This window comes from Erythrolamprus reginae, chromosome 1 (genome assembly GCF_031021105.1).
Source record: "Erythrolamprus reginae isolate rEryReg1 chromosome 1, rEryReg1.hap1, whole genome shotgun sequence".
In the NCBI taxonomy this organism is placed as follows: domain Eukaryota; kingdom Metazoa; phylum Chordata; class Lepidosauria; order Squamata; family Dipsadidae; genus Erythrolamprus; species Erythrolamprus reginae.
The window spans coordinates 226,282,498-226,310,251 of NC_091950.1; the positions used below are offsets into that span (position 1 = coordinate 226,282,498).

General features: G+C 40.1%; 2 protein-coding genes across 2 annotated transcripts in view; one reads left to right on the forward strand and one right to left on the reverse strand.

Moving 5' to 3' along the window:
- Window positions 1-20,951, forward strand: part of SLX9 (SLX9 ribosome biogenesis factor) — a 30,018-nt gene extending 9,067 nt beyond the window's left edge. Inside the window, exons 2-6 of the mRNA XM_070732348.1 lie at window positions 4,456-4,564; window positions 12,130-12,195; window positions 18,097-18,253; window positions 18,647-18,712; window positions 19,578-20,951. Coding sequence (XP_070588449.1) covers window positions 4,456-4,564; window positions 12,130-12,195; window positions 18,097-18,253; window positions 18,647-18,712; window positions 19,578-19,704 — 525 coding nt within the window. The 3' untranslated portion in view covers window positions 19,705-20,951. The remainder of the gene's footprint in view (window positions 1-4,455; window positions 4,565-12,129; window positions 12,196-18,096; window positions 18,254-18,646; window positions 18,713-19,577) is intronic.
- The window catches only part of ITGB2 (integrin subunit beta 2), a 122,326-nt gene that overhangs the window by 75,310 nt on the left and 19,262 nt on the right, over window positions 1-27,754 (reverse strand). The gene's annotated exons all lie outside the window — the stretch shown is intronic.

Consider the following 27,754-nt stretch of genomic DNA (forward strand, 5'->3'; position numbering starts at 1 on the left):
TCTGAAGCAGCCGGTGTAGAGGTTCTGCTGCTGTGGCCTTCTGTCTCAAAAAAAAAGAGTAAAAATTTAGAAGGCCTAAAAATGCCTGTAATTCAGCCTTACTTTTGGGCTCGGGGGCTTCCTTGATAGCCTTGACCTTTTCTTTAGTGGGGTGGATACCTTCGCCATCTATTCAATATCCCAGAAACTCGACACTACTGGTTCCCCATACGCATTTCTCTGGCTTGATCCTAAGTCCCTTGTCCTGTAATCTTGTTAAAACCTCCCTTATTCTTAGGTTTAACTGTGTCTGATCCTCCCCAGAAATTAAAATGTCATCAAAGTATGGTATGGTTCCCCCAATTCCTGTCAATAACCTCTCCATTAGACTTTGAAAAATTCCCGGGGCTACACTTACTCCAAATTGTAACCGGGTGCATCTAAAAGCCCCTCTATGGGTAACGATGGTTTGTGCCAGGGATGTAGGCCCATCGACAGGCAATTGCTGGTAAGCCTGCGCCAGATCGATCTTTGCAAACATCTTCCCGTCCCCCAAGGAGTGTAATAGCTGTTGTACTACAGGTATGGGGTATGGGTGATGTTGTAAGGCTCTATTTAGGGTGGATTTATAGTCGGCGCAGACTCGTAAGGAGCCATCTGGTTTGAGAGGAGTTACTATGGGTGTTTCCCAAGGAGCTTGTTCTACTGGAACTAGAATGCCCTGATGTATAAGTTTATCTAATTGAATATCCAATTTAGGAAGTAGTGGCAGGGGAACCCTCCTCGGTTTGAGGCGAACAGGGGGCACTTTTGGATCAAGAGAGAATGAGATTGGTGGGCCTTTATAGGACCCCAAAGTTGAGCTAAACACCTCTGGAAATTCCTTTAAAAAGTTTGGGACAAGGTTATTTGTTATTTTGCAAACCCCCGAGATTTCTATTCCTAGGGGAGCCATCCACTCTAATCCCAAAAGGGAGTGCCTAGAACCAGATACCACGACTAATGGAAGATTAGTGGTTATATGTTTAAACACAATTGGCACGATTAGCTTTCCCAATACTGGAATTGACCCCCCTTGAAAATCCTTAATAATTAAATTGGTAGATATTAAATCATTTTTGACAACATTAGGCATATATAGTTTGACTTTTTCCCAAGGCATTATACTATACCGAGACCCTGTGTCCAGCTCCATCTGGCATGGGTGAGAGTTTAGGAGTAAAGAAATAGTAATTTTGGTTTTGTTTGCCGTTACCGTGTGATTGACTGAAAAGTCCCGGTTACCTTTTGAGTAGTCGCGGTTAAAGTTTGAGTGATTCTTTCGGCCGAAAGATTGAAATCCCCTGTTATCGCGGTGTGGAGGCTGCTGGTTTTGGAATCTTGGTGCCCGTTGTGTGAAGAACGTTTCCTCTGGCACGGGGGCTCTGCAGGCTTCGGCGATGTGGCCCCGGCGGCCGCAGCGGTGGCAAATCGCTTCCCGAAATGGGCAGCGTTGGCGGGGATGGTTTCCCCGGCAGCCTGGGCATGGAAATGCTGAGCGAGGTTGCCTTAAAAAACGTGCCGGGTCTTGCTGGAGTAGGAAGCAGTCGTCTTCGGAAGGTGTGGATGGAGCTAAGTTGCTAGGAGACTCAGCGAGGCGAGGAGGTGAAGTGACTTGAGCAACGACTTCGTTTTTGTCGTTTTGTTTAAGCTCTCGTGCAGCGGCTTCGGCGACCTCAGCAGTCTGGGCCAATTTGATGACAGTTTGTAGTGTAGGCTCCTCTTTGGTGAGGAGCTTTTTGCGGACGGTGGAATTTTTCATCCCGAAGATGAGTGCATCTATGAGGCGGGCTTCCAGGTTGTCAAAACGGCATTTGGACAGCACCGTTCGTAGGCGCGTAGCGTATTGATTGATGCTCTCCGACTCTAGTTGCCCCATTCATGAGAACTGGTGCCTGAAAACAATCGCCGGCTTCGTGGGTTTAAAATGGGCAGACAGCTTTGCCTTCAACGAGTCCCAGGCGATGGAGTTGGCCGGTACCGGGTCTGTCAATGTTTGGGCGAGATCGAACATCTCCGAGCCGCAGTAGTTTAAGAAGATCGCTCTTTTCCGATCGTTGTCGGCTTCTCTCATGGCGGCAGCCTCGAGGAATATGTCGAATTTCGCGAGGTAGGCGTCCCATGTAAATTTCTCCGGGTCGAAGAACTCCGGAGCTCTCCCGACAGGCAGGGAATCCATAGCGGCAAGCGAAGGCTCTTTCTTCCGTCGTCGCCAGGTGAAGTGACTCGAGACAGCGAGTAAACGAGACGGTTCTTTATTTTCAGCTCTTTAGGAAGTGACTCTCAGCTGGAACGCGTCTCAGCTGGGCAAGGAGAAAACAGCTCCTTTTATACATTTTTGGTTCCCGCTTAAAACGAGCTGTCAGCGCCTCAACCAATCAGGCGCAACCTTATTTACATATTTTCCCTGGTTACAGCTATTTACAGAGTATTCAACACCACCAAGTTGTGATATGAGACATAAATCTGAATCATTTCAGAAGAGTGCAGAGCAAAGCAGCCTTTTATCGATGTAGTGTTTATTTGGTAAAGGAAATTTCATGAGTGTATGTTGGAAAGTATATCAAGAAAACAACAAGTATCCTTAAAAATATATTAAAACCTGTTCCATAACTGGAACTGCAGTTTGGGAATTATCTGTGCATATGATATGTGTAAGATATGGCTTATCTTATTGCGAATGGAGAAATTTTCTGAAAGTTAGAATACTTAATCAATGGAATAGCTTGCCCCCTACAGTTCAGTCATTTGGAGATTTTCAAAAATAGATTGGACAACCATTTGACCGAGATGGTATGAAATCTCCTGCCCTGAGCAGGATTGGACTACAAGACCTCTGACTTCCCTACCAGCCTTATGATTCTATCTTCTATGTTTAACCAATTTTCAGTTTGCAGTTTTGATCGCTGCAGTTGACAGTCTGAGAAAAGGCTGATTTTAAAAAGTGATTCCTATCTCTACAATAGAAAAGAAATTGATTTTCATTTAAGCTGTATTTTTATAGTAACAACAATGATGTTGTTTTAATTCTTACATATATTCTTGAATAAAATGGCAAAAACAGCAGTCTTATATATCTCAACATTTTGAGGGGGGGGGGGAAAGAAAAAGTATCCCCTACAAACAAACTAATGTTCTTATAGAGATATTAAAGCTTGATCCATAACTTGTGATGGATAGTCTCAGAATAAGTTCAGTGCTATGACTGCTGGCCTGGCCTTCAAAGCAGCAGGTGGAGGGAGAGGCAAGGGGGGAAGGCATGCGATCTGACCCACTGGACACACTGTACAGCCGCTTCCCCCATTGTGGCTCTGGGCAAACAAAGACAGATGGGACGGAGTGGGAGGCTCATTTCATGTATGCGACAGAGCTGGAGAATGGTGAGGACCGAGCGCACAGGGGCCATGGCATGGTGCCACCCCCACCTCATTACCTGCATGGGGAAGCCCGCAATCCAGCCCACCAGATGTGGCTGCCTTTCCCATTCTAGTCACGGGAAAGCAAAGAGGAAAGACATTGTCGGGCAGTTTCTTGCCCATGTGTTCAGTTGCCAGCACAGCCATGGGAAACGCTACAGAGATGACTTCATTTTACAGGCTATATTTGCCCCTTTCCCATTTCTTTCCCTTTTCCTCCCTCCATCTCTCAAGAAAGGGAATCTCTGCCTTTCAACACAGTCAACAGGCTGATGTACAGGATCTCCCTGCTTCTCCCTGAAACAGTTAACTTTCATTGTCAAAACTGGGAAGCTACCAGTTTCCCCCTCTTACCCACCTCCTCAGCCACCAATCAGTTCATAACACACACAAACACCGTACAAGGCTCCAGGAGGGGTGGCAGGGTCCTAACAGAGGCAGGTGGTGGGGCAGCTCCTGTATTGCACACGTGGAACAAGCCTCCCGTAGCCACCCGCCCACTCCATCCCAACATCTGTCTTTGCTTGCGATAGTGTGCCGCATCACGAGCCTACGCCATGCTTCTGCCTCCGCCTGCTGCTAGGAGGGCTGGGACAGTGGTCGCAGCCCTTGGACTCACCTGTGCTGTGCGGACTGTCAACTCCCATATGTTTGCTGCTTCCTGTCCTGGTCACGTCCCCCCTCCCGGGCTGACAGGCTTAACAGGCTTATTTAGGGGGGTAGGACTTTAGGAGCACCCTAAAAATCATGCTGGAGGTTATTTTCTTATTTTCAGGGAAACACAATATAAGTTAATAAGCTAAATATACTAAATAATCAGCTTGAAGACCAGGGTAGTGATTGCATAAACTAAGATACCAAGTAGTTTGAAATATATGTTTGGCAAAAACACTAGCAGCGTTTTCAGTAAATATGCCTCTTTTAAAAGACAAAATGAAGTTATTGCTCCAATTTTGTATATCAAAATGGAAACAATGATTAAATATTGGCTACATCCCATCTTTATTTTTCTTCTTGTTAGAGTGAGGGAGTTCTGACTTCAGACATTTTTTCTGGGGTGAAGATTGATCTAAAAATTCTAGTGAAGAAGTTGGACACTGATTCAAGGAATCCTGTTTCAGTCATAAAAGGTAAGAATTGAGCGTCTTTATACATGTCTGTTGCAATGAATAAGAATGAATAAGAATGAAAAAATGAGTAAAATTTGTCTTCTGTAATGACTCTGATTTGATTTGAAAAATTGATAAATTGGATCAAGGGATAGAAGTGGAAATACTGAACGGAATGCATAGTTTTCTTCATGCTTAACATCATGATAAAAATGATTCTTTGGCTGCTTCTCTACTTTGTAAGAAATAGATGATCTCAGGGGGCTGGAATTCTCCCCATTAAGACTTGTCAGTGATGTGATCCTGGTTGTCATGGCATGTGAACTGAATTCAGTTCATCTCCCTAATTTAAATCAGTGCTTGCTCCCAAAAGCACAGATTTTACTCAAGTTGTAGTTCTCAAAGGTTATCTTTATGGTTTTTTGCTCATAATACTCTTTCCTCCCTGACTATGTATGAAGTGCATTTATGTAAAAATAGCTTAGAAGAGAATGGAAAACTCTGCAGTGCAAAAATTTGCTGTTGATTTGTTTAATGTCCTGTATTTTTAGTGTAATACAGTGATCCCTCGATTTGCGCGTTCTCGATTAGCGCGAAACGCTGCAACGCGGTTTTTCAAAAAATATTAATTAAAAAAATAAAATATTAAAAAATAAAAAATAAGTCCACGCTAGTTCTCTCTCTCTTTCTCTCCCTGTTGCCGGCGTGGTATATGAGAGAGAAAGAGAGAGGCAGAGGTCGGGCGCATTACCGGGAGGTGGAGGCGGCGTGGGGACGCTGGGTGCCGGGGACTCCGAGGAGGGGGTGGACGTCTGTTCCCGCTCAATCGGGCCGGCAGGGAACAGAATGGAGCCTTCCGCGGCGGGGCTGGTAAGGGGGGGAGCCGAGGGGGGAGCCGAGCCCAGCCCCGTGGCATTCGCTTTCCTCCCGCCCGCAGCCGACTGATCGTGGGCTCCTTCGCAACCTCGGAGAGCTTCCTGGTTTTCGTGAGCTTTCATGCCCTGGAAGCTCTCCGAGGTTGCGAAGGAGCCCACGATCAGTCTCGGCTGCGGGTGGGAGGAAGGCGAATCCCCCGTGGGCTCCGTTACATCTTCCGCTGCCAGCCAGGCCATGCTGGCGGCAGCGGAACAATCGCTGGCTGTCAACTTTTCTTTTTAAAACTGGGCAGGAGCTGACTTGCCTCCCCAGTGCTAAAAAGAAAAGTTGACAGCCAGCGCTGCGACTGACGGAATGCTGAGCCTCCCGTTCTCCCCCACCTCGCCCCTTCCGGTTTCGGCGTTCGGAGTCCGGCGCTGGGGCCATGCGGGGCCGCTCATCCAGGGGGGCGTGGACTGGCAAGCGGCAAGTGATCTGGCGGGAAGACCAAGGGAAGGTTCCTTCAGCCGCCCAACACCTGATCCGCTCCGCAGCGCGGCAGCAGCGAGGAGCCGAAGATGGGGTTTCCCCTTTGCCTTTACCCCATCTTCGGCTCCTCGCTGCTTCCGCGCTGCGGAGCAGATCAGCTGTTGGGCGGCTGAAGGAATCTTCCCTTGGTCTTCCCCGCCGCCCACACGCAAACTCCACCATCTGCGCATGTGCGGCCATGAAAAAAATGGCGCACATGCGCAGATGGTGGTTTTTACTTCCGCATCCAGTATAACGCGGAAATCGGTTAGCGCGGGAGGTCTTGGAACGTAACCCCCGCGCTAACCGAGAGATCACTGTAATGCAGTTAGGCTAATCTTTTCCTAAACAACTTGCAAAAATGACTGTTGTAAAATTTTTGAGAAATTCCTAGTTACTATTATTTGTTAAACTGATCCTAACCTGTATATCTACAAATATGCACACAGATACACATGCATACAGACCAGGGGTGAAATTCAAATTACCCCCCTACCGATTCTGTGGGCGTGGCTTGGTGGGCATGGCAAGGGAAGGATACTGCAAAATTCCCATTCCCTCCCCACTCCTGGGGGAATGATAAATCTCCATTCCTACCCCACTCGGGGGGGGGGGTAGCCAGTGGTGGCATTTGTCAGTTCTCTGAACTACCCAATTTTCCACTACAGAACCTGTCATTACCTGCTGAATTTCACACCTGATACAGACATGCACACACTAAGTATATTGTGGTGCTTCTTGTCCCTTGCAAGAATTTCCCCCCCACCAGCTCAAAAAAAGTTTACTTATAAATGCTTGTCTGTTTTTAGTTCAAGACAAAGTTTATGGGCAACTGCTCTTATAATATTGATAATCCAATAATTATTCTGTAATATTATTTAACTAATTCACTGTTGTATGAACACCTTAATTGTCGGCAAACTTGTATCCTCCAATCTATTACTTTCCAGTCATTAAAATTATTTATATTTTTACAATACAATTAACTCTTATCTTGTAGAATTTTCAAAACTTTTATGAGCTAGAAGTTGCTATTTCAAGAATCTCAAATCTACCCTTTAAAATCACATTTTTAAACTCCTAACACTTGAGACAAACATTTCTTACATTCAATACAGTACTAATATTTTGCTGTTTCTGTGGTAACTAGATTGCAGAATGAATTGTTCTCACGAGGCTTACATTTTTGGAAATAAAACAGGTCTTAGAACATAACATTGTATATAGATATCTATAGCTCTGAGTTTAAAGCAATAGAGGCTGTAAAATCCAGATGCAGCCAATTTTTTAAAAAAGTTTATTTGCTTCTTAATTCTTTGCTTTTCTTACATTTGATTGATTAAAGTTCTGGAGAACTAGACACCCATTGTTGATTCTAATAAAGTTATTGATTTTTTCCCCCAAAAGGATAAGCAGGATTTTCATTTGCATATTTAATAAGTGATAGAAAATGTTTTCCAGGCCTTTCCAAAAGGAAAAATATTTGTAGAATGAATTTACAGGCTACTATTATGGAAGCAGACTTTCGTTGTGTGGTAGGACTTCTCCTTCCTTTCCTTTCTGCTTATAAGAGTTAGTTCTCATACTATCAACACTATCAGTGCGAACTAGATAGTGACAACAAAGGGCAGATGGAAAAAGGACAGAATAGAACAGACAATATACTACCATATTTCTCGGAGTATAAGATGCACCAGAGTATAAGACGCACCTTTGTTGGGGGAGGAAAACCAGGGGGGGGAAAGGAGTCTCCAAACATGACTATGTCAGGATTTAACTCTACTGCCTTATCTTAATACTAAACAGGGCACTATTACATTTCAGATTATACTTGTACAGCTGCTCTTAAAATTGATGTGGCTTTCTTGAAGTATACATTATTCTCTGTTATTTAAAAGAAGATACAATAGCACTGGGCCTCTTCAGATCAAGCATTCTACAGACATTTATAGTTATTGATATCTCCTTGCATCCAGTTTCGGCAACTGATTAGCACAAGAAAATAGAATTCTGTCTCTGCCTCTCCCACCAATTTGCCTCCTTGCAGTTTTAGTTTTACTTTCATTTTAGCATGTGGGCCTGCCTGCAGCCTCAATCAGCTGCTGATCAGGAGGCCAATAATAAGTTGCTTGTGCTAATCAGGCTTTGCGCTGTTTACTGGAAGGAGGTAAATTGCTGCGAGGTAGGGGCCAAAAGTGGGGGATGGCATCTTATATACATTCAGTTATAAGACGCACCCAAGTTTTCACCCTCTTTTGAGAGGTATCTTATACTCCGAAAAATACGATATATAGTGCAGGAGGGGGGGGGGGGATTGAAAAGAGTTTGAACATTACTTCTTTAGATATTTCTTGTTCTGCTTGCTCCATTCCAAAAGCCCATCTCCTCTCAATATTCACCAAGCCTGTTAAGTCTCCCAACATTTTCTAAATAATTCTGCCAGTTTTGAAAGGCCAGTACCCTCTTAACTAATGTTTCAATTCCTTTTTCATTGTCCAATGTGAAGGTGGTTTCCTCAGACTTGGTTCCCTCCATAATTCTATGGATTGCACAACCACATCTAGAACTCCTCAAGCCGATATGCCCAAATTAGGAAAGAATGCTATTTAGCAGGAGCAGACAACTTTTTTGCAGAGTAGGGTGGTTGGTTGGTTGGAGAGTAGAATACCTATTTCCACATGCCCACTTATTAATTTTAAAACTTAAATGGATTAGATCAAGGGTGTTAAACTTGATTGCATTGCAGGCCACTTCAGCATTGTGGTTGTCCTCAGGGGGCGTGGCTGGAGTGACCTAGGGGGTGTGGCCATCTTCAGGTCAGTTGTGTTGGCTGGGCGGTGCTGGGAAGGAAATCCAGGGGTTTCTGATGGGTAGGGCAGTGGCCGGGAGACACATCCCACAGGAAGTGAAATGAGGGGACGTGAGGGGTGGAGTGGCTGGTGCTAGAAACCATCAGCCATCACTCACTCATTGCCCTTTGTGGGTAGGGGGAGATGTTTTCCAGTTCCTCAGATGGCGCACACTGCGGCTCCAGAGTCTGCTCCACCAGGCTCTCTGTCTCAGCAGTACACACAACAGAGGCATCAGCAGCAGGTGGAGGCGGGGAGAAGGCACTTGTTGCGGACCGCTGGAAGCACTTACTCTGTCCCACTGTCTGTTTTGGCTTGTGGCTGGAGGCCAGGTCGCCGCTGGTCATCTTCTTTGCAGACTTTCCTTGCAGGTCTTGCACTTGGCCTGCGCATGGAGCGTATTCCATCCATGCACCTAATGCACTGTGGGCTGCTGCTGCTACCGCTCGGCAAATTTGCCAATGCTGCTTGGCAGACCCACCACTGCTTGAAAGAGCTGAAGCAGCCAGCTAGAAAGGCTGAGAAGCCCTTTCCCCTTAGCACTTGGCCACCAGCAGCCCTGCTGCCCTTTCGCCATCGCCTTGTCCTTGTCTAGTGGTCTCCCATCGTATCGCTGAGGATGCTTCACTTACAAAGCCAGGTTTCCACATTTGGAGCGGGAGTGGACCTCCCTCTGATCCCATGCAATTTGCTCTCCTGCACCTACCATGAGCAACCTGGCCAAGGAGAGGAAGCATAGCAGCAGTAGTCTTGAGGAGGTAAGCATGGCCGAGTGGCCCCTCGGGGAAGCTATGGGATTCTGGTGATCTGGGAGTTCCTGTACTGGGCTGGGCGATTGCCCTCCACTACCAGCTCTAGGCAGCCCACACCACTATCCAGGAATCGTTGCATGGGCTGAGAGGGACAGCTAGGCTCCACTGGTGGCCAACACTTTGGCACTTGCCCTTGTCTCACTTTTCTCCGCTGGGACTTCCGGATCCCCCCTCCCAGCCTTGCCTCTTCCCACACACAGAAAGGTGGAGGATGACACTACTGCATGTGGAAGCGCAAAGAAAAAAGTTTGCAGGAAGCCATTTCCTCTGAGTCCAGTTTCTGCCTTGACAGATCTCCGGAGAGGAGGAGGGAAGGCTGCTCCAACAAGCCAGCATCCTTACCACACAATTGAAAATGGGGATTTTCTTTTGAGAAGAGCCAGCCTCCCTCATGAAGGATCAGGGAGCACTGCCCCCTGCTCTTGCTCTCCAGAGATCTGTTCAAAGCAGAAGTTGGACTCGGAGGAAACTGTTTCCTGCAAACTTTCTCCTCCGCGCTTTCACATGCAGCAGCGCTGTCCTCCGCCTCCTGCTTTGCTGGGAGAGGGCATTGGACAGAGAAATGCCAGCAATGTCTTGGGTTGGGAGAAGAACACCTCCTTTGACGTGCTGTGTACATGCATGTGCGCACGCTCACACACACGCCATTTCAAGTTTGGAGACTTATTCACATCAGAGCTTGCAAACTATCAATCATGCCTGGGCTTAGGGAGGAGGCTCTCTCCTTCCTCTAGAAATAAAAATACTCAAACTTAGAATGCTGTGTGTGTGTGTGTACTCATCATGTGTACTACTCAAACTACTTGGCTGCCAGTAGTGTGAAGAGGGGAGAAGCTTGGGGGGCACCAAATTGTCCCCATGTTGAGTTTTGTCCTAACCCAGTCACCCCGAGTTAGCTGTGCCCAGTGAGCAGCATCTAGCCAGCCACATGCCCATGCAGCCATGCCCAACTAGTCTCAGCGACACAGCTGTGACCACTCAGCATGCCCACCTGACCATTGTAAGTCTTACATGCAACTGGCCCTTTAACCATAATGCTGATGTGGCCCTCAATGAAATTGAGTTTGACACCCCTGGCCTATAATGTAGTTGAAACAAGCTATGCTTTCACTTTATGCTTTGAATTTATATTAAAGCTCGATGACCTTGCCCTTCACACTTATCTGTCCATGCCAAATCAGAATATATGCTGAAGCATTCAACTGGAAGAAGTACAGAGTTTGGAAATCCAATAAGTTGCTAATGAAAATGCCATTTCACAAATATTGACTGAAAAAAGAGCAAGCTTTGGTGGTTGTCAGTGTCCTCTTCATGCAGCAGATGATAGCAGTGCTAAAAATAATGTCAGGAAAGGACAAGAATGATTTAGCAATGTTTGAAATCCATTTTGCAAGCTTTCTGTTTTGATGCCTTAGTAAACAAAATAATGCAAATTAGAGGTTTATTAAGAATATTTCTGTTTCTGATGTTATTGCTTTTAAATACAGCGTTCCCTCGATTTTCGCGGGTTCAAACTTTGCGAATAGCCTATACCACGTTTTTTCAAAAAATATTAATTAAAAAATACTTCGCGGTTTTTTTCCTTTACCACGGTTTTCCAACCCAATGATGTCATATGTCATCGCCAAACTAATACTTTTTGCAAATAAATGACCAAAAAAAATTATAATTATTAATAAATAATTATGTTTATCAATATCAGGATCACTAAGTGTCTTATTCAATGGTGAGTACCAGTAATAATAGTGAGTAAATGGTTGTTAAGGGAATGGGAAATGGTAATTTAGGGGTTTAAAGTGTTAAGGGAAGGCTTGTGATACTGTTCATAGCCAAAAATGGTGTATTTACTTCCGCATCTCTACTTCGCGGAAATTCGACTTTCGCGGGCGGTCTCGGAACGCATCCACCGCGGAAATCGAGGGAACACTGTAACACAAAATCCTACCGAGTTGTGTGTCCTATTTCTTAAAACATCCATGTTCACTCTGAGGTAGCCATTCATATCCCATTAATGTAGTACATATTGGAAGGGAGATATTTGCCTGTTCCCTACATTATCAGAAAGAATAAGGAGAACTTGCAAGGGTCACACTATGAGGTGCATGTTCTCTGATCATTATCTCTCTTCTGAATTGATTTAATGTATGCCATTAAAACACCATGAATTTTCTGCATCTGGAAGGAATATTGCTGAAATTAAAAAGCAATTACAATAATTATCTTTTTTAAAGAATTTGTTTTGTTTTCACATAAAACCTTATTAAAGATATCATCTATAACCCATTAACTTGGTGCTTATAGAGTAGCATCCCAATCATGTTATTTATGTAGTATAGTTAGGATATTTTAAGTCTTCTTTATTATGGAAGACATAGACAGTGGATGTTGGCTGTTTGGTATGTTGTTTTATTTTCTGTATAATTAATTACATTTATTTCCAATATTATCTCTCTAAAATCCAGAATTAAAATGGAAGTGCATATAGGGAATATATTGTTCATTGATGCAAAGAAACATTGTTATTATTTCTCTTGTGTTTCAGATGAAGATGAAAAAGTAATGTCTAAGAAAGAAAAAATGAAGATGCGTAAGGAGAGATGGCTGCAAAGTTAGTATTTGTCTAATGGTTTTCACAAATAGCTGGATTGCTAGCCACAATATGCCAAGCAAGAAAATGCTCCTGGAAATATGAGCAAGAATCTGTCTGAACAGTTATTTCCTGCAAAAGCCCAGTATATATGATATGGAATGGGATTTATAATTCTGCTGGCTTAAAACTTACCTAATTTTCTTAAATATATATAAATCGCACTGTGCTCAGATATATGCATATTAAATACAAATGCTAATTACTATGTACTAGACTATAATGTAATGCCTTTTAATTACAGAAATAAACCATACAGAAATTATTCCCCTTCTATAATTTTATAAACTATAATTCTATAATTTCTAAGATTTTTGCTCCTAAATCTAAGATTTTGCCTAAAAACTACATAAGTAAATGTCAGGTGTGCTTCTACTCCATATCCAGGAATGAAAACCCCCAACTCCATAATGATAGAGAAGAGTACTTTTACTAGATAAGAATTGATACTGACAAAATAAAAGCAAGATCTGAGACAAAAGGCGTATAAATTGTTTATAGAAATAATCCCAAATCCCTCCCTACATAACCCCCACCCCCCCAATCTGGTCTGCCGAAGCTGTTGACCTTGAGCAGGCTCTAAACATGTCCATCCAGCTTGGCTGTACATGATAAGAACTTTCCTCGCATCTAGTGGGAGTATAAAACCCCAAGCCCCTTTGGTGTTCTGTATTATATTTAATGGCTAAAATTCTCTGGGGCTATAGGGAAGCTGGAATGAAGTTAGGGGAGAAATATAATTTAAGTACATGGAGAAAACGGGGTGACAGTGCTGCTTCTGCCTGTTTCCAAGCAGCCATCTCAATTTTAATTGATAAGAGCATGGTTTTGTGTGTGTTGAATACTTCTGTTCCCAGAAGCAAACATTTGAAGACAATGCTGACTTAAATGTTTAATATTTTGGTATTAGTTGTATTGCTTAGTTAGGATTATAATGTGCATTTGATTGCTTTTCAATCAGATCTAAGATCTCTTTGAATCCATATTGTCAGTTATTTCATTTCCTCACCTTTACACACTGCACTTCATCATACATCCCAAAAAATAGAAGGGTAAATGTCTTTGGCTACCAGAAAGCAAATGGGATAGAAGTGGAAAGAAAAGAAAATAATGAGTCACTTAGGACAAGAAATATGGGATTTCATGATTCAGCACAAAGGAAGTGGAGTGAACAAAGGAACATAGACATCTGAAGTCTCTTCATAAGTGGAATCCAGGAAGGCTAGTTAACTACTAAAATGGTTTTCCTTTGAGGATATTTTAATAATCAAAAACTGTATCTCAGGATAGACATTTTAAAACTGTGTACTGATTGCGCTATATAGATTTTATAAGCGAATATCCCTCAGTGGGATGTTTCATACCAAGTTTTAAAAATGCAGTTAACTCACTGAGGTTTCATTAAAGATAACAGTAATTTTAATGATCTCTGGATAATAAAATAAATAATAATGATAAAATGAATAACATAGTACCAGTACATATTATAGAGCCAATTGCACATTTCAATTTTAGAAGGTCATTAGCATATCTATGATTTGAACTGATGTATAATAATGAGAGAGAATGATTGAAGAAGAAAAATAATGAGACTTAATAATAACAGCTAGACTGTTTATAGAGGGCAGAGATTTCACTACAATTGATTAGAAGAAATTAAAATGGAAAATCTGACAAAAAGTCTTATCCTTGTACTATTTTTGGGGAAATAGCTGAATTACTGAAGAGAAAGAAGAAGTACAGGCTAGGAAAATTATAAAAAGGATAACCAAGTACAGTGGTACCTCAAGATACGAACCCCTCATCTTACGAACAACTCGTGATACGAACCCGGGGTTCAGAAAAATTTTGCCTCTTCTTACGAACTTTTTTCAAGTTACGAACCGACATTCGGAGACAGCTGGGAAGCCGCGCGGCTGTTTTAAAAGGTGACAGCCGGGCGGCGGGGCTTCCCAGCAGCCTCCCGAACGCCGGTTCGTAACTCGAAAAAAGTTCGTAAGAAGAGACAAAATTTTTCTGAACCCCAGGTTTGGTTCGGGAGGTTGCTGGGAAGCCCCCCAGCCCGGCTGTGACCTTTTAAAACAGCCGCGCCGCTTCCCAGCTGTCTCCGAACGCGGAAGTTCGGCTTTGGCGTTCGGCTTCGGGAGACAGCTGGGAAGCCGCACGGCTGTTTTAAAAGGTCACAGCCGCGCTGGGGGGCTTCCCACCCCCCCGAACCCCAAACTTTTGCAGAACTTCTGGGTTCGGGGTGGTGGTGGGAAGCCCCCCAGCCTGGCTGTGACCTTTTAAAACAGCCGCGCGGCTTCCCAGCTGTCTCCCAAAGCCGAACGCCAAAGCCGAACTTCCGCGTTCGGCGTTCGGAGACAGCTGGGAAGCGGCGCGGCTGTTTTAAAAGGTCACAGCCACGCTGGGGGGCTTCCCACCCACCCCCCGAACCCCGAACTTTTGCCGAACCTCCGGGTTCGGGGTGGTGCTGGAAAGCCCCCCAGCCCGGCTGTGACCTTTTAAAACAGCCACGCGGCTTCCCAGCACACCCCCAACCCCGAACGCGGAAGTTCGGCAAAAGTTCGGGGTTGGGGGGCGTGCTGGGCAGCCCCGCCGCCCGGCTGTCACCTTTTAAACAAGGTGACAGCCAGGCGGCAGCGGTTTTTTTGCGGGGGGGTTTTTTGGTTGCACGGATTAATTGACTTTACATTGTTTCCTATGGGAAACAATGTTTCGTCTTATGAACCTTTCATCTTACGAACCTCGCCCTGGAACCAATTAAGTTCGTAAGACGAGGTTTGACTGTAATTGATTTGAGTTCAATTGAACTGTCACAGAGTGATCCTTTATAGATAAAGGTACAGTGAAAAGAGGAGAACCAGTCTGGTGTAATGATTAAGATACTATAGTAGACTAACAACCGAAAGACCATGAGTTCTTGAAGACAACTGGGTGACTTTGAGCCAATCATTTTCTCAGCCCTTGCCAGGAGAGCTGCAGGAATTTATCCAGGCACTTGCAGGGGGTGATGTGGTGGTGGTGGTGTATGTGTTAAAACTGAGTTAGTGATGCATAAGAAAAAAATACGTGAAAATTAAATTTTATTATCCCCTGTAGCTGAAATTAATTAGGAAATTGATGTAATGCTGCATTTCTTTTGCTTCAGCAATAATCAGTTACAATTATATATCTATATGATGTGTATGGAAGTTGATGTTACTTCCCTACACATCAATGTAGTAAACTAATTGTTAGGAGATTTAATTACTTGATTAGCAAATGGAGTTCTGTAACTAACAAAGCAAATATATTTTCATCAATTGTTTTGCTTTCTGCTTGATTTTTTGGAGGGAAAGAGACATTCTGTTTTGTCCTACTTTTTTTGACAACTGGAGAGTTAAAGTTCATCTTAATGGAATAATAGCAGTTTTATGTATTCCAGTTCAGTCACAAATAAATCATGTTAAATTAAGAAAAAGGAAGAAAAAGAATTCAAATTTCGACCACTAAAAATATAGCCTGTGGTTTAACGCCTAAAATGATTTCATAGGAAAAGAATTCAAAATTAGGTAAGTGCAAGCTTTAAGTAAGTGACATTTTTGGAAAGCTTTGAAGCAATTTAACTTCATAACCTCAGACCAAAAAAAGAAGTGTTGCAGAGCTGAAAATACTGTCAACTAGCCAAGAGAATGCTTCCAAGGAGAAGTATATACAATCCATATTTTTCATAAGCATCTATAAAAAGCAACCATGAGAGGTCAAATGAAAGTTGTACGTTGAGATGTCAAAACAGCATAACTCAAGGATGAAGGAATAAAATGACTAGGGAAGTAGTAATGTACTACTGAATTAACAGAATACTTGCAACTCAATAGGTCATACGGCGAATGCATGATAATATTGGGTAGGTCTTCAGCTAAGAAAAAGACAACCAGATTGAACTAATACTCCAGCTCAAGATACATACTTTTCCATTTTCTTTTGAACATTAATAGGAATTTTATAAATTATACCAGGTCTTTGAATAAATTGCAGTCAAACTGACTGATTGTTTTAGCACTTTGAAGCTCTTGAGCTTGTACTGTTCAGGCTAAAGGTGCTGTCATTCCATAGTTGTAGCCCTAAATGAATAAATATTTTGTTTTTGCCCTTTTCTTCTGTCTTTCATTCTTACTGAATTACCAGAAACTTTTAAAGGATCATTAGGTCAGAACAAAGCTAAAAGTTTAGTAATATTTTCTCCCAATTTACTCATATTTAGTCAGAGAATAAATACCTTGACAACATGAATGGACAAACTTTAGCTACTTCCTGCATGAAGTAATTGTATAGAATGTTTCTGCTTGACAATTTTATTGATCAGATACATCTTTCTAAAAGAAAGAACAGAAAATATGTCTGTCTGTTGCATATAAGAAAGCTGATGCTACAGATAGAGTAAAACCAGTGCTTTAGATTCCCATTTCTTAATATTTTAAAAGGGCAATAAACAGTTAATTATTGGTCTATTTTCAGTACTAGGGAGAGGTGCTTCTCACTGCACTATTCCTTTATTTAAGAAGGATATGGTTTCATTTACTTGCAGTAGCTTTACCTAAAAAATAGGGGTGGGCCTGTTATGTACCAGACTATTATAATTCGGGGGGGGGGGAGGTTGCTTGATTTAAAAGAAAAAGCTAAGCATCTATGTTGAAATAAACTCATTAGCATATAATGGAGGACAGAAGGAAAAGGGGGGACATGATCGAAACATTTAAATAAGTTAAAGGGTTAAATAAGGTTCAGGAGGGAAGTGTTTTTAATAGGAAAGTGAACACAAGAACAAGGGGACACAGTCTGAAGTTAGTTGGGGGAAAGATCAAAAGCAACGTGAGGAAATATTATTTCACTGAAAGAGTAGTAGATCCTTGGAACAAACTTCCAGCAGATGTGGTTGGTAAATCCACAGTAACTGAATTTAAACATGCCTGGGATAAACATATATCCATCCTAAGATAAAACACAGGAAATAGTATAAGGGCAGACTAGATGGACCATGAGGTCTTTTTCTGCCGTCAGTCTTCTATGTTTTTATGTTTCTATAAGCTTTGATTTCAAAGCCAATTTAAAGAAAAGTTCTGACAGAACTGAAAGTTTTGTGAAAAACTTATATAAATATGGTGAGCTGTTCAAGGTAGTAAATTCTTACAGATAATCCTTGGGTTATGATCCTTTGTTAGATCAGTGACTGTTAAAAGTTACACAGTGCTGAATAATGGGGATTTGTGACTGGCCTTCACATTTGCCTTGCAATTTCATCGCAATTTGGGTGCTAAGCAACCAGCTTGCAATTATGATGGTTGCAGTAGCCCAAGATCATATGATCATCATTTACAACCCTTCCTTTTGGCCTTCCAGAAGCAAAGTCCATGGGAAAACTGACAGAAGATTGACTGTACCCTAGGCACAGTTTCACACTGTCCCCTACAATGGTTCTTCCTCCCCTACCCGAAGGGGGGGGGGGGTCAGGGCACTTCTCAATTGAGGGTTTGAGTGCAACCCAGGGTTCTTTGCTCCCTGCATTGGTGGGGATCAAGGCAGTGAGCATATCCAACATACCTTACTTCTCTTGTAAGATTCATTTATTTATCCTTCACATTGACTCATAGCACATTGTTCCATTAATTTCACTGCTGACTAGATTGCATTTTCTTATTTTTGGAGCTTTGCATTTTAAAGTTTATATTTTGACAAAATGCTATACTTTCACTAATAAAACCATTTTAATCATTGCATTTATACTACAGGACTTCTTATTCAGGCAGTAGTACACAATGTAAAAATTAGTCTAACAGAATTTTAAAATACTTTCCTAATAGATGTTTTTCCCTTAAATAGAAATTGAGAGCATTAAGTTGGCAAAGCAGCAGCACAAAGCAGAGGCAAAGCGGAGGGCGACTCCAGTTGTTGGAGATATGCATCCATTGATGGATGCTCTGCCTGAACTTTCAGAACTGGTGAAAGTAAGCAAGTTCTGCAGACAGCGTAATAAAATGTAAGTGTTTTGAGTACTGTAATAGATGGTTCTGATTTCTCATTTAAGGAAACTCTTGCTGTATATATAAAGCTTCAAGGTCGTAGGCTTTGCTTAGGTTTTTCAATAAACTTGTTAATTTGTGTTAAACTCAAACTTATATTTTAACTGTTTTGCCGTTGTATAATTTAGCAACTACTCAGTTGAAAAGTCAGTAAATGCTTAAACAATGGTAGAATGAGAAAAATGAGGTTTCCGGATTATTTTCTAAGTTGGAAGAAACATGGTTCCTCCTGTCACAGAAATGTTGTTTATTTAGAATTAAAGTAGCAAAAATTGTTCAAAAGTGATGGACACTTTTAGAAGACAAAACTATGGGCACAGTGCATTAACCATTACTTTTGTTTTCTTTAGGCAGAAGAAGAAGAAAGTGTTGACAAATTTCAACCAGATGAAATCAGCCCAGAAACGCAAGATCTTGTAAGTATTCATAAGGAAAGAAGTCTCATAAGCAATTACATCAAAATCTGCTGTATCACAATTGCAGAGCAATTATGTGTTTCTGCTGTGGGAAAAGTAGCTGTACCTGGATATTGCCAGTGTGATGAAGTTGTGCAGATTCCGTTCTTAACCAGTTGCAAGGCAATAGCAAAATAACTTTAAAAATAAATTAAAAATCAGTAGTACTTGTACCATCTCACATTCTCTAGTAATTTGTTGCTATCAAACCATCGTGTAGCCACTGATATGTTGACCAGTGATGTTCCTTTACTTGGCATTTAGTGTATAGCATATACTGTTGATATTTGATCTATTTTGCTGGTGCGAGATTCAGCTTTTTTGCCAGAAGCTAAATCTCGCACGAGAATGCGTGCGAGCACAAGATTTCAGCAATTTTCTTTTGCATGTGTTGAAGAAAAAATCAGCGAAAAACACAGAAACCCCACTTGTGTACATGTGCAGAAGCCAAATCTCGCACCAATGCCTGTGCCCGCCCAGCAACTGGAGCTGCGTGTTCAACTCCATTTTTGCTACCAAGACGGCATCCCCCACCATTCCGGTAGCAACCCAGTACTATTTCAGAGCATTGGCAACAGGATTTATTTAAAACGTAATTCTTAGAGATATCTTCTTATGGATTACAGTATTCAGTGTACATGTGCTATCAGTTTGGTTATGTTCATTCAGTTAGTAATATCTGAATACATTAATATATTGTAGTGAAATATTTTGCTTTATTAAAATACTGTTTATGTTTTGCATCCCTCACACTTTAGTCTTTCCCATCCTCCCAAATGTAATGCCAGCAAATTAATTGATACATTTCTTCCTTTTCCCCCCCCAGGGAAGAAGAAATGGCACAGTTTCACAAGACAATATCGAACCCTTTGTTCAAAGCCAACCCTCTGTTAATGGTTAGTCAGCATCTTTCCAAAAGACTAAAACAGGAGAACGAGGAGGAACCAGTTTAATACCATGACTGAGGATGTTTGGAAACACCGGCAATTGTCTCCTTCATGGCTATACAGTAATTTAATGTAATCTTCAGAAACCAGCCCCAGTAACTTTATTTGTTGAGCACAGAAATAAGGTGATCAACATCAATTTGTGCACAATGAGTACTGCTTATAACTCTGGATTGTTTTGTTGGAGACTTGTGGAACTCTGTAGATGTTAAGACTGTTCTAATTTCCCAAATTTATCCTAATTATAATTCACACCTTTTCATTTCCCTCTCGATAGCTTCTGTAATGTAATATATGGATCACCAACTTTCTACCTCCAAGTAATGTAAACCTTTTTGTTTTTCTTTCTTTCTGTGAGCAATTAAATGGCTACCTTTAGAGAATTGTTTTGGTAAATGCAAATATTGTTGTGATTAATAAAAGACCTAGTGCTTTGCTCTCAGAAAATAGTCAAAATCACCTTTAAAATTTGAAATGTAATGACACACTTGATATGTACATGCAAGTTAGTTTGTGTATGTATATTTGTACAGAAACAGCAGGGTTTGTCTGTATAATATAGGGGTTCCCAATCTTTCCTGTCCATGAACCAATAGTAGCTGCTGTGGGAAGTGGGGGGTGGGGTGGGAGGATGTTTTGTGCATATGCCCGCTTGGATAAATTGGCAGCTTCCACAACTCAGTTCCCATTAGGCCATGGCCCAGTACCGGGATACAGCCCAGTGGTTGGAGACCCCTAGCATAACATACATGAAATTATTTACTCTAGTGGGAAATGGACATTATTTATAAACAGTTTATAAGATCTGTGGAATTTAACAGCGGTCCCCAACCTTTTTAGTTTCAGGGACTGGTTTCATGGAAGACAGTTTTTCTATGGACTGGGGGGGAGGAAGAGCATGCAACCTAGATCCCTTGCATACTCAGTTTTCAGTAGGGTTGACACTCCTATGTGAGTCTAAAGCCTGATTATCTGAGGTGGAGCTGAGACAGTGATGCTAGTGCTGGGGAGCAGTTGCAAATTAGATATTTTGCTCATTTGCCAGCCTGCTGCTCACCACCAGCACACAGACACCGCTATAACATATTATAGAAATACTTAAATCTTATTTAAAATAATGTCTGATTCAATTAAAATATTTATTGAGTATTTAAAAATAGTATACAATGTTATGTAAAAAGCTATAAAACTATGACTCGGAGAAGCTATAATAAGCTAAATAATAAAAGATTAAAATGTTTTCACCTCTTAAACTGTTTGGTCAGATTCTGTTCCTTTGCATAAAATAGCTGTGTTATGATGTAGAAAAGTCATCCAACAGTAATAAGTGGATATAAATTTACCAATAAGATCTTGAGAGTAATGAGTGGATGTGGCTGGGGAATTTGGGCAGTTGGAATCCACAAGTCTTAAAATTGCCATGGTTGGACACCCTGGAAAAAAAAGCAGTGAGTATTTATGACTTTCAAAACGTCCTGTAGTCACATGATCTACATTTGAGTATTTTGCAAGTGGTGCCTGTCTATGACAAAGCACTGAACTTAGTGACTGGTGTTTATTTTTCCTTGTGTTGCAACATCATTAATTTTTATATTTGCTTTTTTTTTTTTAAAGAAAAGTACTGTATCTTCCTCTTGCCCTTAAGAGCATTTGTTGCTTTCTACTATTGTGCAAATGCAATTTTAGCTACTGTAATTATATGAATAAACATGTATTTTCTTTAGTATATTTTTCTGGTAATATACTCAGCAGGAATATCTTTGGTTCAACTCTATACATTGTTTCAATACAGGATGCATTCCAAAAGCAATGCAATTATCTTTTTAAGTAATTTATTGAACAGACTTGCACAAACACTTAAAATTCTTTAAAGTACTGTTCTTGGGCCTCTACACATTTTTTCCAGTGACTCTGCCATGACCAGTATGCGCCCTGGAAGGCGTCTTTGCGGACTTCTCGAAAGGTCTTCATCATGGCTGATTTGGATATCTTCTATGGATGAAAAACGGGTTTCTTTCAGGGCTGCCTTAATCCGAGGGAACAAAAAGAAATCTGCCGGGGCGACATCAGGATTATAGGGGAGGGCTGGGGGAGTGTTGGCACCTGGTGTTTGGCCAGGAATGTACGGACTCGTAGCGCATTGTGGCAAGGCACATTGTCGTGATGGAGTTGTCAGGTACCGGTGATGTCTTTTCTCGTCCTGATGACCCTTTTTCGGAGTCTTTCCAGCACATCCACATAGTAGGCAGCGTTAACTGTCTGTCCTTGAGGAGCAAACTCCTTATGGACCACTCCTTTATTGTCGAAAAGACAATGAGCATTGTTTTCACTTTTGATTTGCTCATTCTTGCCTTTTTGGGCTTGGGGGACTCAAAGCTTTGGCGTTTTGTTTCTGGGTCATATTCAAAAACCCAGGTTTCATCACCAGTGATGATGTTGTCCAAATAATCAGGTTCAATTTCTATACGTTGCAAAAGTTTACTTGAAATTTCTGCTCAGTTGGTCTTTTGGTCATCTGACAACACCTTGGGCATGAGCTTGGCACACACTTTCCTCATTGCTAAATCTTCAGTAACAATGCGAAACACAATAGTAGACGATAAGTTCCGTTCATTGGCAACCATCGTGATACTCAATCGACGGTCAGAGTCCAACAATTGTCAAACACAAGCCACATTGTTGTCGGTTTTGTTGGTTGACGGCCGCCCAGAGCGTTGTTCGTTGTGAACCTCTTCCCGACCCACCTTTAACCACATCAAAACTTGTGAGTAGGACACAGCAGAGTCCCTGTAAGCCTCAGAAATCATTTTGTTAGTCTCCTCAAGAGATTTTTTCAGTTTAGCACAAAACCTAATTGTGTACCGCTGCTCAATCGTCGATTCCATTTTTTTCGTGTCACAGTCGGCGCGCAGAGGTTTACAATAACTGATGTCCTGCCACTTCCACAACTTGGAGAGCACTGAGACTGGTTTCATGGCAAAGCTTAGTGTCGTTGTCCCCCACCTACTCCAAGTGCTTTGGTCCCACTCCAGCCAATAGGAACAGCGCAGGAAATTCAATTGCATTACTTTTGGAACGCACCCTGTATCTTTTCTATCCATATTTGAATTGAGCTCCAGTATGCTTTGGCTTCAGGACATGTCTACCACATATGATAAAAGAAGCCCGGTATTTGATGACATTTTCAACATTTCATAGATTTGTCTTTAAACATTTTCGCTATTCTTTCTGGTGAAACGTGCCATCTATAAAACATTTTATGCATATTTTCTTTATATGCTGTTGCCATTGTTAATTTATTATTTCTCAGAGCTGTTGACATTTGTCCAATTCTATCGTATATCCAAAATATCTAATTCTGTTCTTTCTAAATTAATACCCTCTGTTTTAGCATCTTTACCATATCTTGATTGCATTTGCATTCTCATATACCAGTCCATCTTTATCCATTGTTTCTCCAGTTGTTGCATAAATTTCAATTCCCCATTATCAGTTAAAATATCTTTATATCGTGCAGTTTCCCCCCAATTAAATATTTGGGTGGATTTATGCTTTCATTATTGATAACCAGTAGGATATTTTCAAATAATGTTTCTCTTTTATCTTTTCCCACACCACATAAGAAAAGTTCCTTATGCAATGTCTCTGGATGTAGCTGTGTATTTTACTTCTCCCATACCATATAAATGCATGCCATCCTATCTGTAAGTCATGTCCCTCCAGAGTCAAAAGTCTTGTATTTCTTAACAAAATCCATTCTCTCATCCATGTCAACGCTGCAGCATAATAATATAAATTCCAATTTGGTAGTCCAAATCCACCTCTAAGTCTTGCATCTTGTAACATTTTTATATTAATTTTCACCTCATCATTTTATTTATTTCATTAAAAATGTTTTTCTATTATTATTGGTATTGTAAGACACTGTAAATTCCTTTCAATATCTTCCAATTGTTTAATCCATTGTCTTTCCTTTTCCTTCTTCATTTTGTAGGCTAAACATCTCCCTAGTTTTATTTGCATGTTCAAAAAAGTTCTTTTTAGTCATTTTTATTTTTCTTGCCACCTTTTCGTTCTCCATCATATTCATCTTGGGTTTCTTCAGCTCCATCATATTTTTAATCTTTTTTATTTTGAGTATCTTTCTGAAGTTCTTTTTCTAATTTCTAGTGTTCTTGCAATTTTTTCTTGGTATATCTTCTCTGGGTTTTTTTTTACTCATGTATGGCATAACCAATCCTCATATATGCTTTTGCTATATCCTATACAATTTGAAGTGAAATATCATTTTTTAATTTTCTTTAAAGAAAAAATCTCATTTTTTTCATAATTGCTTAAATTCTTTTTTTCCCAATAACTCTTGGTTTAATGTCCATTTAGTTTTTTTCTTTTGTTCTTTCCAAGTAGTTGTAATCAGGTTATGATCAGCTCACATACCTGTTTCGATATTTATATTTTGTATATTTACTAATAACTCTATTGACATCCACAATGTATCTATTCTTAACCAGGACATATGTCTAGAAAAATAAAATGTACATTGCTTCCTCTTTGGAAACATTCCCCTCCATGCATCAGATATGTTTAATTCATCTACTATAGCGAAAAGGATTTTGTTAGCATTTTTCTTAATTTCTTATTCTTCTTTGTTATTTTATAATCCAATTCCACCTCTGTAATGGCATTAAAATCTCCCATCATCCAAATATTTTCATACTCTAATTATTTTAGCATGTAGTTTAGAATAAAACTTATCTTGACATTCATTTGGTGCATAAATTGCCACTAATATTTTTTCTCATTAATTATTATTTCATACATCAAGATCCTACCACTTTCATATATACATTTTGAACTCATTTTTTCTTTATGTAAAATGCGACTCCTTTTTTACTTTGATCTGCTAATGCAGAATATAAGTCTCCCAATTTTGCACATTCTAATAATTTTTTGTGTTGTCTAATTATTTATATTATTTATTATTATTATTTATTGGATTTATATGCCGCCCCTGTCCATAGACTCGGGGCGGCTAACAACAATGACAAAAACAACATGTAACAATCCAATACTAAAACAACTAAAAAACCCTTATTATAAAACCAAACACACACGCAAACATACCATGCATAAATTGTAAGGCCTAGAGGGAAGGAATATCTCAGTTCCCCCAAGCCTGACGGCAGAGGTGGGTTTTAAGGAGCTTACGAAAAGTGAGGAGGATGGGGGCAATTTTAATCTCTGGGGGGAGCTGGTTCCAGAGGGCCGGGGCCGCCACAGAGAAGGCTCTTCCCCTGGGTCCCGCCAAACGACATTGTTTAGTTGACGGGACTTGAAGAAGGCCCACTCTCTGGGACTTTTTTTTTTTTTAAATAAATTTTTATTGATTTTATAGGTTTACAAAAAACAAACATATAACAGTGCACAGTGCATGTGCCCATCACCAAACAACACACACACCCCGTCACCCCCACCACCCCTATAGAAGGATTCAAAGACTTTTAAGTTATTTGTCTATCTATTGATCCTTGGCTCTATCTTGAACGATTTTTACTAAAAGAGTGATTGTAATTTATTTTTCGTATTTACATCACAGATTCTACTTAACATATAATCTTTTACCTTGTTCCATCGCACCATCAGCTTCTCTAGTTTATTCTCATCAAAATTATTTAATCTGATTTCCATAATTTCAAAATGTATGTGATCCACCATGTACCAGTACCAATTCTGTAGTGTCCATTTTGTAGAGTCTTTCCATCCTAATACTATCACCGCTTGAGCGCTTTCCAATGCTACAGTTTTAATTTCTTTAGATTCTCCTAGTTCCCTATATTTAATTAAGATTGCTGTTTCTTTTGTAATTATCCAATTAATGTTTAACATTTTATTAATTTCATTCTGGACTACCTTCCAGAATTTCTGTATTTCTGTACATTCCCAGATCATATGCATAAAAATTCCTTTTTTCTGGCATCCATGCCCATTTACCCTTCTCTTTCCCCTGGAAGTGTGCAAGTTGTACAGGTGTATAGTACCACTTATGTAAGATTTTTCTTCTCATCTCTTTAACTCTCGTGTTTTTAATCTTATATATATTTACTATTATTTCTTCCATTTCTCTTTCGTCTATTTGTAAGTCATCCTGCCAACATCTTGTTAAACTTTTAACTACTTCTTCTTCCCTCTGCAATAGCATTCTATATATGTTACTGGCTTGTGCTTTACTTTCATTTATCTTTACCCTTATTATTTTTTCCAAGCTATTTTCTTCTCGTAAGAAGGCTTCTTTATTCTCACTTTTATTTAAATATATACATATTGCATTAATCTGCAACCATTGCTGTTTACCGATCCACCATTCCAATCTAGTTCTACTAACTCTTCCATCTTTCTCATATAACTGTTCCATTCTCATTACCCCTTTACTATTTAATATTTTAATAATTCTAGTTAAATTAGCATTGTCCCCTATATTCAGTACATGTTACGTTGATAGCTTGGATATCTTTATTCCACTTGTCCTCTGCCATTTAAGCCATATTTCTAAACATGCTTTAAAAGGATCACTTAGGGTACTAGTTTCAATTCTACTCCAACTTTTAAATAATAATTCTTTGTTATTTATATTATTAATTTCTCTTTCTAATTCTACCCATTTCTTTTCCCCCCATAACTGTAGCTCGATTAACCTTTCGATTTGAAATGCATTTCTATATAATACTAGGGATGGTCTTCCCCAACCTCCTTCTTTTTCTTGTGCAAACTGCCAATGCTTCCTTATTCTGGATTTTTTCTCTCCTTCAATCCAAAAGTTTAGTCTATTATCCCATTCTCTTAATTTTGCCTCAGGAAAACTACCCGGTAAAACTTGAAACAAATACATCATCTTTGGTATTATCATCATCTTAAGGGCCCTAATCTTAGCCATTCTTCCTAAATTTTTACCCTTCCAATTTTTTATCTGCTTCTGGATTTTTTTCCATATTAAGTTGTAATTGGCCGTTGTTATTTTTGATGGATTTTTAAATAACCAAATTCCCAAATATTTCATTTTTTTACAACCTAATTTCAATCCTGAGATTTTTTGAATTTCAATTTGCTCTTTGGGGCCAGTATTTAAACATATTATCTCTGATTTTTCTATATTAACCTTAAGCCCAGATTGATCTTTAAATTCCTGAAGTAATATCATTATTTTTTTCATCATTTCAATTGGGGTTTCAGACATTACTATAGCATCATCTGCAAATAAGTTTAATTTCAATTCAAATTCCCCTATTTGATAGCCTCTCCATTCCTTATCATTTCTAATTTTATTTGCTAAGGTCTCGATTGCTAATACAAATAGCATTGGGGATAATGGGCAACCCTGTTTAGTTCCATTTTGAATTTTAATCATTTCTGTTCTATTGCCATTTACTCTAATTTGAGCTACATTATCCTTATATATTGTTTCTATAACTTTACAAAATTTATTTCCCATATTTAAATCTTTACATAGTTGAAATAGGTATTCATGATTAACTTTATCGAAAGCCTTATAAACATCTAATTTTAAAATGCTTAATTTCCTTTTGGTACTGGTAGCATGATGTAAAACATTAATCACGTTTCTTATTGGTTCAAAGATTTTCCTTCCTTTCACAAATCCATATTGATCTTCTCCAATTATTTTTGGTAATATATTCTCCACCCTATTTGCCAATATTTTCATAAATATCTTGTAGTCCTGATTTAACAAGCTAATGGGGCGATAGGAACTAGGATCCGTTAAATCACGATCTGGTTTTGGGACCGTTATAATTTCTGACATTTTCCACGTCTGTGGAGTTTCAAAAGTTTCCATTACATTATTAAACAATTTCTCCATATACGGTAGTAATTCATTCATATACACTTTATAATATTCAGCTGTAAAACCATCTGGACCTGGAGCTTTAGCAGGTTTCAATCCCTTAATAACTCTAGATATCTCCTCACTTGTAATTTTTGCATTTAACATTTGACTGTCCTCTTTCTTTAATTGCTTTTTAACCTCTGAAGTTTGTGAAAC